Genomic DNA, 12,605 nt, shown 5'->3' on the forward strand with positions numbered 1-12,605 from the left:
TGCCACAGACTCCTCACCTATGCTGTTCACACTCACTTTCCTGTCCACTTATTTATTTATATGAATTACAATTTATATGACTATCATAAAATAATCAAGTTACTTTAGTTGAAGTAGCTGTATGGAATCATTAGAGTAAATTATTTCCTGTTCTGAGTCCAGCAGCTGCTCTTGGAAGGTTTTACAAAATGTGATCGCCTCTTATCATAGTTATCGTGTGGATTTTTCATAGAAACTTTTCCAAGCAAAAATATAGAAACCCTGTTTTTTGGGAGATATGCTTTTATTTAAAAAAAAAAATAAATAAATCGTGCCAGATACCATGTGAGAACTTTGTGAGGTATTGCCAGAGTCCAGATGTTAGCAGGGCAATGCTTTTTTTTTTTGGCAGGATTTAAAGGGCCAGCATCATTTTGACGCAGGTCGCCACTGGGATTTGGCTTATTGCTGTAGACAAGGGATGTTGAAATAATGTGATGAATCCTGTACTTTTGATCTTAAGAAGAGTCTATGTATCTCAGCCAAAGCTGAATTTGAAAATCCTGGGTCTCCACAGGCCTCAACTCTCCGCAGCATATGTGAGAGATTTTTGAAATGACAAATCATTTTTGGGCTTTCCACCGCTCATCAAAACACAAAATGAGAGAATATCTTTGGGAAGGCCACAGTGCTCCATCCCTCCAGAGTTTTAAGATCAATTAAAATATCACCCACCTGTGTGAGAGATATAAATATAACGTCCTCCAATATGTGTAACAACTGCTTTTTAACCAATTTTCAAAGTAATTTAAGGATTTAAATAAGTGGACCAAAGTCATAATGATTTTATCAACTGATTCTTAATAGCATAATCCTCTTCATGCTCACACAAGACGATTTAGCCTCACATTAAACTCATGTGCTAAAATGTGACTTTAGCAGAACACAAAATGAGACCCTGTTATGTTTAAATTTAAAGGAAAACATCTGGATTTTTAGCCATTATCGGTGACCATTCCTGGTCTACTCGCTCTGATGTTGTGATAATCTGACAACACAAACGTATGGATTATTTGAACCGAGTTGTGCAACCAAATTAATCTGCACCCTTAAGATCATTGGTGGATTTAAATCAAGTTAAAATCAGGCCTGAAGTTGTCTAGTGTGCAGTCATACTTCATTTTTACTAAAGTCGTGATGCAAGTTTGATATGAGGGCAGAAGAAAAATAATTAGAATAAAATGATCGTTCAATCATAGAGCAATTTCCACATTTATTGAAGTGTTGGCTTTCTTGTATTGATTTTTCAACACTTTACAAAAATACATATATTTTCAAAACAGCAGATGTGTACTGTTCTGAAATCACTTTTTTTTTCACAATGATGCAACCCCCCCCTCCAAAAAACAAACAAAAAAAAAAGAACGATGAAACTATTTTGTACAAAGGGAGTAAGTGAAAGTCGTGAAAAGCAAATATGAAAATGCATCCAACATTACAGTTGTAAGTGCCATCACAAGACCTTCAACCAACCATGAGAAACGAAAAACAAACGGAAAAAACACAGTGGCCATGAATGTCTTGTAAAAGTGTTTAGGCAAAAAGGAAAGAAAAAGAAACTCTACTGTATTCCCCTGCCGAAAGTTATCTCTTTAGATTTATGTTCCTCTTTTTTCATCACTTTGTTTTACATCCACGATGGATAAGCTTCACCAAACCAAAAGAGGATTTCTTTAAAAAAAATAAAAAATCTAAAGAAACTAAAGCTCGAAAGAAATAAAGAGACCACAGCTCAGTAATGGCACCAATGATGTTGGAAAAGATTAAAAAAAAGAAAAAAAAAAAAAAAAAATGTGCCATGATTCTGCAATAATACATTTGAAAAAAAAAAAAAAAAAGTCCTTACAGTGAACAAGCAATCATACTGAAACATATTTATGTAGATAAAACCCCTCCACCAGGATAATCATACAAAAACTGCTATGGCATTCAAATAATTTGAAAGAACATTGGCGAAAACAATACTTTTATCATCATTTTAAACACTAACACATAGTATTTCATTAATGGCATACTTCAACACTGTAAACATATCGTAAGACTGAATGTCCATGTGTGATTTGGGTCTCTGTGAATTTTCCACTATCCACCGCTCGGAGTGTCTGTATGGCTCGTTGGGGCCTCGTTCTGAGCGGGGAATGAATACACAGTGCGTTTAAAACAGCACCTTGATTTTTGCACTCATGCATCGACATGTGGAAGCACGCTCAGAGTAGCTCCTCTGCAAGTCCTCGCCTTTTGTGTTAATTCACTAAAATATACCAAACTACTATAGCTTATGGAGAGCTCTTGTGACCTCAGCATTTCCTTTTGTAAACACTGGGGGTTTTGGGTGGGGTGGGGGGTTGCATTTAAAGCGCAACATTTTTTTTTTTCTTCTATCAAAGCAAAGTGGGACAGATCAAACTTGACAATAGGCCAAAATGGCAGGTCGAAACTTTCAAGTGATGATGATTTTGATGGCCGAGGATTGCAGTGCCGAAATGAAAGATATAGTCTCATTCTCCTTTTATGTGGCTTAGCTGTTTCCCTCCCTCTCACACTCACTGTCTCAATCTGATGGTTTGTTATAAGATGTGGCCTGTAGATGTGCATTTGGGTACAAAAAAAAAGAGAAGAGAGAAAAAAAAATACACGTTTCATATGCTTCCAATTTCATTTGAATGACTATTCTCCCTGGTCAAGGTCTTGCTCTCTCTCCCTCCATTTCTTTCTCACACGTCTTCATTTCTCAGCTCCGATCTTTCATTTGTGCTATAAGAATAGCCCCTGCTCAAGGTCGTCGGCCACCCCCTAGTGCAGCTGTGCTCAAAATTATCATAACTCATATGCCTTTTTTTTTTTTTTTCGTTATACTAGATTCATTTCGGGATGAACGATGCAGAAAATAAAAAGCGTAATCCCCAAAAGACACGTACATGCACACTGTCTCAAAAATCTGTTACTGGGAGTTAAAGCCATATCATTGTGTGCGGCGAATGAACAGGCTTCCTTTTAAAAGCTGCTCTAATGCATGAATCTGAGCTGGTGAACTGTGAAAAGACGCCATCGGAGGGAGGCTTATAGCACGCTGTCGAAAGGAGAAGAACACACGCTGACACGTATCGATATGAATTTCATTTGAAACCATTTTGCGGGTCTTCGGGGGACACAGGAAGTCAACCTGGGTTGCAGGCAGTTGCCGCACCATACAAAAACGGAGAGATGGAGAATGATTTAGAGAGTGTTACAACTGTTGAAATGGCTTTGTTTAACCAATTGCCATCGTGTGAGAACACATGGGATGGGTTTGTGAGGGAGGTATTCGAATGTGCTTGACAAAAAAAATAAGGTATGGTAGTTAAATGTAGCATATACTGTGTATGATGCAAGCAGCTGGTCGTCTGGTCGTTTAGATTTTTAGGCCATCTTTCATGTACAGTCAGGGCTACTTTAACATATAAAAAAAAGAAAGAACATATTTACAAACCATAAACAGGACTGTTCTCCTTCTCACATTAATCACAAGTAGTCTTAATTTATTCAACACATTAAATATGATGGTTTAATCCTACATTGGGAATGTACCAAGCATCAGTTAAGGGTATCTCAGTTAAGTGCAACCTTTATTTATGTCCCCGCCGAGGCAAGGACAGCAATACAGTCACTGCATTTTGAAATTATTCAGAAATCGCCAATTTTTAAGAGGACAAAGTTCCCTGAATAAATTATTAGCAAATTAACGGGTCTCTAAGATAATGTTGGATTTTTAAAATCCAGTACTGTATTGTGTTTTATTGTCAGGATGACATTCAGTGCTTCGTGCCTGTATGAGAGAATGGATTGTAATCCGCTGCTGCAGGTAATATAGAAAACAATTATTTCTATTTTTAAAAGCTGATCGCTTTTTGCACAAATTTTATTCTCACAGGTTAATAAGCTTTTTTTTAAAGGAAACAAAAGAAAATTTGTATTAAGGGGTGACTTTTCAGTTAGCGCACTTTAGAAAAAAAAAAAAAAAGTTGTTTTAGCACATTTCAAAACTAACTCCATATGAAATCCCACAAAGATTTACCTGCACATGCCAAATATCATTACAAAAATCCAATAAATACAGAAATTATTGCACAGTAGAAAGGCTCCATGGATTCCTAACTGATAAAATCCTCCGACAGTTTGCCAAGAAAGACCAGGATGGGCATTCCGGGCAAGTTCTCATTAAAGTTTTTGTTTGTTTATATTCTCAGGCGGCAGTTTATGTGACAAGAAAAAAAAAAAAATATGAACATCAATCGATTAAATTTTTTTTGTTTTTTTTTTGTTTGTTTTAAAAGAGGAAATAATCCAACCAAGCCCCATTGCTGAAGACGTGGTTATAAGGATTTTGTGTCTGCATGTATCTGTGTTTTTCTTTGTGTGGGAGAGGATGTCTGTGTACACTGTTTGCTGTATAACTAATGGTTGCTGGCTTAACCTCTGTCCGCTTGCTCCAATTTGACCTCACTGGCCATCAAGTGTTCACCATGCCACTTCTTCATGTGTTTCTCCAGCGTGCTGTAGACACTGAAGGGCATGTGGCAGATGTCGCAGCGATAAACCTCTTTCCCAAACTGGCCGTGGGTCTTCATGTGGCGCGTCAGCTTGGAGCTCTGGGCGCAGGCGTAGCTGCACAGTTCACACTTGTATGGCCGTTCCCCCGTGTGGCTGCGTCGGTGGACTGTCAGGTTGCTGCAGTTCTTGAACACCTTTCCGCAGTACTCACAGGTGTCGTTCCTCCTATCTTTGGAGCTGGGGGGCCTGCCGGGTCCAGGTCCCCGCATGAGGTGAGGGGTGCTGCTACCGCTGCGCCCTGAGGCACTGCCCACTTCCATCAGCTCCCCGGGCGGGGTGGAGAAGCGAAGGCTTCCCGTCTCTGAGGATGAGTGCTCGGAGGAGGTGGCGAACGGCGACTGGCGGGAATCTGTGAATCCCAGGAAAGGTTCTCTGATGAAATGCCGTGAAGCAGCGTAGCCGGCCAGGAGTTGAGAGTAGACGTTTTCCGGGGAGATTAACGGGATGGTTGGGGGAATTTCCAGCTGTTCCTTCTCTATCTTGATCCTCTTGTTGTTGGAAGGGCTTGGGCTGGTTATGGGTGTGGGCCGGCGCTGGAAGAGCCCGGGAAAGGACTCCACTTCAGATATGCTGATCCTGCCGTTCATCTGAGGCCTCATGTCCACCTGCTCCTGCCGTTCCCTGTCTGGTTCCCTTTCATTCTCTCTTTCTGCTTCATCCCTCTCTCCGCCATTCCCGTTAGGTTGTCTCTCCATGCCCCTCTTGTTAGGGTTAAGTCTGAGATGATTGTCCATGTGGTTGTACGGGTGCATGAAGGGTACTCCGCCGCCGTCGTTGACTCTGTCCCCGCCCAGGGGTTTATCTCCAGGAGACTCTCTCGGCCCATTTTCCCTGTTCGGGCGGAATTCCTGGGAGTCCTCACTTAAGTTGGAATCTGGCCGACTTCCATTCCTCAGCTCTTCTTCTTCCTCCTCTTCCTCTTCTTCCTCTTCCTCCTCTTCCTCCTCTTCCTCCTCATTTTCCATCCCCATCCCCCTTGGTTCTCCCTCCCTGTTTTTGTCTTCGCCATCTCCTCCCTCTCCTCGACTTCCCTGTCCCGGGGAGTCGGTCATGGTGCCAGACTTGTTGTGCATATGTGTTTTCATGTGCCTTTTGAGCTTGCTGGCCTGGGAACAGGCATGATCACACAGATGGCACTTGTACGGCCGCTCTCCGGTGTGACTGCGTCTGTGGACGATCAAGTTGCTCTGAAACTTGAAGATCTTGCCACAGAACTCGCAGGATTTGGATTTCCCCGGGGCCTGGTTCTGGCCCTGTCCGTCTGGCGGGCTGGAGGAGCCGTGGCCTCCCTGAGAGGTGGGCGGCTGCGATGCGAAGGAGAGAAACGCCGGGGGCTTGGCGCCGGGTTGGAAAAGCGTGGGACTCAGCAGGCGGTGCATGGGCGGCACACGGTTGGGGGAGAGAGGAGGTGTCGGCCCACCGTTGTTGGTGGTGTTGCCCGCCAGCTCCCTCAGCCGACGGGAGAAGTCCATGGACGGAGGCTCCATGGGGGTCATTCGCATAACCCTCTCAAAAGCACTGGGGTGCTGTGAAAGGAGCCCCATCTCCTCCGGGCCCAGCCGCTCTAGAGGCGGCCTCGGGGGAGGCGGAGGGCTCACGAAGGGCGGCGTTGCAGGAATCCGGGTCTCCATGTACCCCGGGGGAGGGGGGTGTTCCCTGAGCAAGGGCGCAGCCATGCGGAGGAGGTGGAACGGGTTGTTGGCGTCGCCGAGGAAAGTGGGGAGAGGAGAGCGGGGCAAGGCATCGGCTCCAGGGGGGGGAGGCAGAGCCATCCGGGGAGTCAGGGAACAGTTAGCGAGATGGTTGTCAAGGTAGATGCGGATGCCGTGAATGTGCTGGGCATGCTGAAGCAGGAACCAGGCGCTGTTGAAGGTCTGCTTACAAGTAGTACAGATGTAGCTGGATGGCTCATCTTTATCTGCGGGTTGAGAGAAAAATAATCCTTTTAAAACCCACATTCGAGTTCAAATGACATTTTTCACTCAGTAATAAAAGCAACGTCTGCATTGTATGAACTTGTGTGAAGTTATGTTTGGAAAGATGCATTGTCCTTAAATCCTGGATTATAATGGCTTTCTGCTTGTGTATGCGTTATGAGGCTTCATAAGACAGGGCGTGTGTGTCTGCAGGCTAATGTAGGTGGCAGGTATCGCCCTAAGGCCGTGACACATTATGCAAATTATAAATTCTCAGCTTGGTTTTAATATACAAATCAATCTCGTCTGCTCTGTCATTACCACGCGCCGTCAGGGGGGACTGAAATGGGTTAAAAAAAGGAAAATATTGGAGGGAGAGGTGGAAAAAGTAAGATGTTGCTGAAAAGCCGACACGTGAGACGCGATATGGACGACGGGCAAACAATAAAAACTTCTGGTTTTTAAAAGAGCATCCACATCAAATGAAGCTCTACGTCACTGTTGGAGTAATGAGCACAGTAAAGGGATCTGTTGTGCCTTCACACTCGTGCACACATATAGCTGTGTGTCACTTACTGACAAATTACCCCTTTAAATGGTGTGACTTAATAATGCCAAATGAATCTATCAGTCACTAAAGCATGGCTCTGTCGGCCTGTTTGAGACTCGTAAAAGGAGCCTTGGTGGAGATTCATCTAATTCAACACAGGCCTGCCCCGGAGAGGCATTTCCATTCGGTCTTGTGTTTGCTCGCTAGGCATCTGCATCTACTTTATCATCAGCGGCTACCGCAAGAGGAATCAAGTGGGCTCGGCCGTCCCAGAGCTTGATGCCCGGAGGGGCAACTCTAAGATGGGGAAGTTAAGCTTGGCCCAAAAGTTTTATGTGATCAAGAAAGAGAGTCCTTAAGATGGCTGACTGCCCCCAAGCCAGCCTTTGTTATGGAATGTAAAACACACATGCAGACACTGATACACGCTCAGGAATAGTCTCTTTTCAGGATGCACACATCCTTTCACTCACAAGTTCACACACACACACGCACACACTTGTAACGGGGAGAGGAGATGAGCGAAAGCTGATGTTGGATCAGTGTCTAGTACAGGAAGTTGCTTTGGCAGTGTGATTGGTTTGGCTTTCCTCTGGGGAGAGAGGGTCAGAAAAAGTTAATGAGGGGCTCATTTACTGATTCTGTCGGGTTTTTTCTCTGCTATTAGCAGTTGATCTGGTGTAGCCGTCACTTTCGCTACTCGTGTGGGTTGGGGACGTGACTCTCCTGCTTTGGAGAGCCCGATCGGTGCGTCCGTCCGTGCGCGTTGCGAACATGTATGTGGATGTGTTTTTTGCGCTTGTACGCATGTGTTTGTGTGGATGCGTGGGGCGAGTGGCGGGCTGCCTGCCCGTGTTTAGTTTGGCTGAGCTTCACACGGCCGCTTGGCAGCAGAGAGCTGGACAGCTTAACAGCTTGGACGGGGAGAAGAGAGCCAGAGAGGGGACGGGAGAAGGGGAGGAGAGGGGTAAGAAGAGAGGTGGAGGGACATTAAGGGCCAGGCCTGCACACACACACACAGTGACACACACACACACACATATTTACATGCCCCCCAGGGGACGAAGGCAGCTCTATAGATTTGGGAGCTACATAATCTCAGCAACACACAAGGATCAATATTAAATAAAGTCGTGAGACCTGAAGAAGGATTCATGATCTAACTTGATTTTCCAAAAGTGTATTTATTTACCATCTTATCTACATTTCTTCCTTCTTTTTTTGTTTTTGTTTAAATCCCTGCTTAAGGCCATCCGTAAAAAAGCAACCCAATCAAATGCCGCCAACCATCCAACCTTCCAACCCCCCCCTACCCGACCATTACAGCAACACATTTGCATCTTGTCATATCTTACGCGGGTGTGCCATATGCTGTTAAAGGAAGCGTAGCAGCTAATAGAGTGGCGGCTTATGGTTGCTGCCTAATGACGGCCAAAGACAAATTTCATCAACTTTCCAAACAAGCAAGCAAGCAAGAAGGGGAGGTGAGAAAAAACAAGAGAGGGGAAGAAAAAGGAGATGATGGATAAAGAGATCTTGCTCAGGGTGGCTCGCAGACTTGCTTTCATGCTGAGAGAGTGTCACTGCTCAGCTCTCCAGCCAATAAAAGCCTTCCTTAAAGATGATTGTGGGCCATGACGCGCCGCAGTTTGCAATAATTACAGTCGTCCGTCTGACACGCAGTCAGGGACCCTTCCTCCGCTGACCGCCGGGGTCAACTACCAGTTAGAATAGCTGCGTTCTCGTCTCTCCGAGCAGTCACCGACGCTGGACCTAATCACCCAATTTACTCCGGCGCACCATGGCGCACGCACACGGTCCTTGCGTGTGCGCAAATGAGGCTGAGATGAGACATAAATGAAATGGAGTCACAGCAGGATTCGGTAAAACGGTACACTGATTTTGCTGCTTTTTGTCATTTTGCCAGCGATACGTAAATGTTTTTTATGGTAACAAAATTCACCACGTCCCCCCAACGTCCCCCCAGAAATGGACTGTGGGCTATTTCTTCGGCCCAGGTGTTCAGTCTGGCAGACTTTCACGTTGAACAACAGAACACAGCAGAGATCTGAGACCGGCTCGGGAGGGCAGCTATTTGTCCTGCGCATGCAGCGAAACAAGGGCTAAGGGCCAGGAGGCCTGGAGGAAGTTATTAAAGCCTTGGCACATGCGTGGGGCTGAGGTAGGCCAGTAATAATGCTCTCCCTCTCTGCTGTGTTGTTTCTTTTTTTTTTCTAACTAAACCACTGGGCCAATTAACCCAGTCTTCAGGGTCTGAGATCTGAGCTTTACATCAAATTTTATTCCTTCCAGATTGCCTTTTATAGCCATTATTTTGCCTTAAAAGTACAAACAAAATGCCAGTGAATGAAAGGGAGCCATGGTATTGACTGTTTGCATATGTCCAGAGCGGTGTGAGCCTGGTAGGGCTGACGTAGACGCCAAGAGTACGGTGGGAGACATGTGGATTTGTGTTTAATTCATACATGCCATCCTCTCAGCCTCCAGCTTAAGTCTGAATTATATTTCAAAGCATGAGGTCCCCCTGCATTTACAACGCACTTTGGAGCCTTTATCAGATGTATAAAAAACCATCAAGAACTTAAAATGAGACCAGAGAAGAAGAACTCCACGGGCTCAGTCTTCAACAAGAAACAGGAGCTTCTCCGCTGACAGTGAGTGAGCCGGTGAACGGACCATAATGACTGTTCACTAAAGCCAAATTAACTCTCACAAAGCTCTCAGGAATTAAAAAAAAAGAAACATAATTGAAAATTGTAGCCGAACATTAGTCCACATTCAGTGGGCACTGAAGGGTTATGAATGTACGAGCAGAGGTGGACAGAGTACTCGACCCCAGTACTTGAGTAAGAGTACAAATACTACTGGTCAAAATTTACTCCGTTACAAGTAAAAGTAGCTCAGTCAAAATATTACTCGAGTAAGAGTAGTAGTAGTAGTAGTAGTAGTAGTAGTAGTAGTAGTAGTAGTGTTTATTTCGAATATGAATCATAAAAAAAGAAAGAAAATAAGACAATCGTCTTAACATGAGACATAACAAAGTACATATTCGAAAGGGAGTGAGAAGAAGTAAAACTTATAAACTCTCACCCCCTCTCCTTAAATATGACTAGCTAACACATGCGAACATAACATTATGCAAACATAATAAAAAAAATATATAAATAAAAATAAAAAAAATAAAAATAAAAAAAAACAATCAAAACAAGATAATAAAAACATTGTAGCAACATACAACAAGAGTAGAAAAGTACTTGCTTTTAAAGGTACTTAAGTATCCAAAAGTAAATGCTTTTAAATTTACTTTAAGTAAGAGTAAGAGTAAGAGTAAATTTCTTATTTTCCACATCAGTAAATTACTATATTTTTTCGGATTTTGTGAAAGTTCCTGCTCCGAGTCCGGCTCATTATCCGACTCAGACGACTCAGCGGATTGTCTTTATTCTCCTGACGCAGGCGTAGCCGTTGTTGCGGCTCTGTCTTGACAAACGCAGGCTACTTTGGCGGTGTCGTTTTGAGGAGGCTTGTTACAACCAAAAACGTAATAATGGCCAATAACGTAATAATTTTGGCCATTTCAAATGTAATAAGGCCAATAGTGTAATAATGTGCCAATAATGTAATAAAACTTTTGAGCCAATAACGTAATATCTTTTTGCCGATAATGTAATAAGGCATTACATTATTGGCTGGTTATTACGTTATTGACCTGGTATTAAAAAATTATTACAAAATTATTACATTATCGGCAAAAAGTTATTACATTATTGACTCAAAAGTTTTATTACATTATTGGCACATTATTACACTATTGGCTTTATTACATTTGAAATGGCCATAATTATTACATTATTGGCAGTTATTACGTTATTGGCCGTTATTACGTTTTTGGTTGTAACAAGGCTTGACGTATTTCCGCTTTACGTACATCCCAGTGGAGAGCGTGCACTGTGATAGGTCTCCTCCTTTGACAAAAACAGCTTGTGTCCAATAGGATTTTAGGGAAGAAGAAAAAAGAGCAGACCTGAAAGTAACGAGTACTTTTCAGCCTTCCTAGAAATTTACTCGAGTAAAAGTAAAAATATTTGTCTTGGAAATGTATTCAAGTAAGAGTAATAAGTACCAAAGAAATCTAATACTCAAGTAAAGAACAAATCCTCTGGATATGTACTTAAGTACAGTACTCAAGTAAATTTACTCCGTTACTGTCCACCACTGTGTACGAGAGAGAAATGTTTTGCTATCCATCAGATCAGATTTGAGGAGGGCTCATGTTGCTTCAATTTAGAAGCAGAGAAAAAAGGCCGGTTCAGGTTTTTTGGTCGTTAAAGGCGAGACGACTTGCCGGTATAGGTGTCACGCTGCAGCATTCCTGAGGTTTCGTGTTCGACGAAACATTCCATCAAGGGCGAACAAACGCCACCGCTGCAGATTTGCATACAGAACAAAGCCGCCTGCAGGTTAGGCCACCGGGACATAAACCTGCCCGTGTGGCCCCTCCTCCACCCTCCGAGCACGCACGCACGCATATCCTCCGTGTGCACGCACGCACGCCAGGCAGCGCGAAGCCTTGGGAGAGTGCGTGCATTTGCACCTGTCAGGGGTTAGCTGACACCTCCTCTGCTGGTGAAGCAGATCCTCATTAGCATGGCTGTGATCTAGGGGTCCCCAGGGGTCCCAGCCTCCTCACCTCGCCCTCCTCCCTCCCCTCGCACCTCTGCTCCGGTCCTCCTCCTCCTCAACTCCCCGATTCATCCCCTACGCTCTGATGGCTTGTTTGTCATGAAAGGGGCTAATCAGGAAGACACAGGGCCACGCAGTTCAGCCCTGCGTGCGTGCATGTGGAGATGTGTGTGTAGCTTGGACAGTATAGCTCCTGGCAAGCAAGGGATGACTGTCGCAAATATGTAGTAAAAGAAAAAAAAAAAAAAAGAGGGAGATGGAGAGCAAGAAAAAAAGAAGAGAGACTGCGGAGGGTGGCAGTAGCAGGCAGGGGGTAAGGCTCTCACACAGTGTGACTGGCTCCATGCTAACTCAAACCAGCTTTGGCCTGCTAACCATGTACATCTGTGTGTGTGTTTGCGTGTGTGTCTGCAGCCAATATGACCAGCTGAAATGCCTGACAGGCTGAGAGAGGATTTAAAGAAACAGTGTTCCTTAAAGCGTTTGCTGCAAAGTGTCTAAGATTGAAAGCCATGCACAAGACATTAACTCCAGCCCCATTTTCTTTTGCGTAACCCTCGGCCTTGTCCTCCGTCTATCTCTCCAGCCCATCGCCCTTTGCTCCCATGAACACACACCAGTCACCTGTGCAAGGTATCTGCTCCACCCTGGTCCCTGACCCCCGTGCCTCCTGGGATGTGGGTCAAGTGAACAATAAAAGGGATTGGGTGTCGCCAACAAACACTGAAACGAGGTTCAATTTCATGACAGTGCATGAGCAGAAGATGATCTCCTGCGGTGCGACTGAAGGCGAACGTTACCGCCAT

At 44.2% G+C, this 12,605-nt stretch overlaps 1 protein-coding gene across 3 annotated transcripts in view; it reads right to left on the reverse strand.

The window, feature by feature from the left end:
* Positions 1-1,229: 1,229 nt before the first annotated feature.
* Positions 1,230-12,605, reverse strand: part of bcl11bb (BCL11 transcription factor B b) — a 31,344-nt gene continuing 19,968 nt past the window's right edge. For all 3 annotated transcript variants that reach the window (XM_061746489.1, XM_061746490.1, XM_061746488.1), the window contains exon 3: positions 1,230-6,547. In XM_061746489.1, coding sequence (XP_061602473.1) covers positions 4,488-6,547 — 2,060 coding nt within the window. In that variant the 3' untranslated portion in view covers positions 1,230-4,487. The remainder of the gene's footprint in view (positions 6,548-12,605) is intronic.

This window comes from Cololabis saira, chromosome 18 (assembly GCF_033807715.1).
Source record: "Cololabis saira isolate AMF1-May2022 chromosome 18, fColSai1.1, whole genome shotgun sequence".
Lineage (NCBI taxonomy): Eukaryota > Metazoa > Chordata > Actinopteri > Beloniformes > Belonidae > Cololabis > Cololabis saira.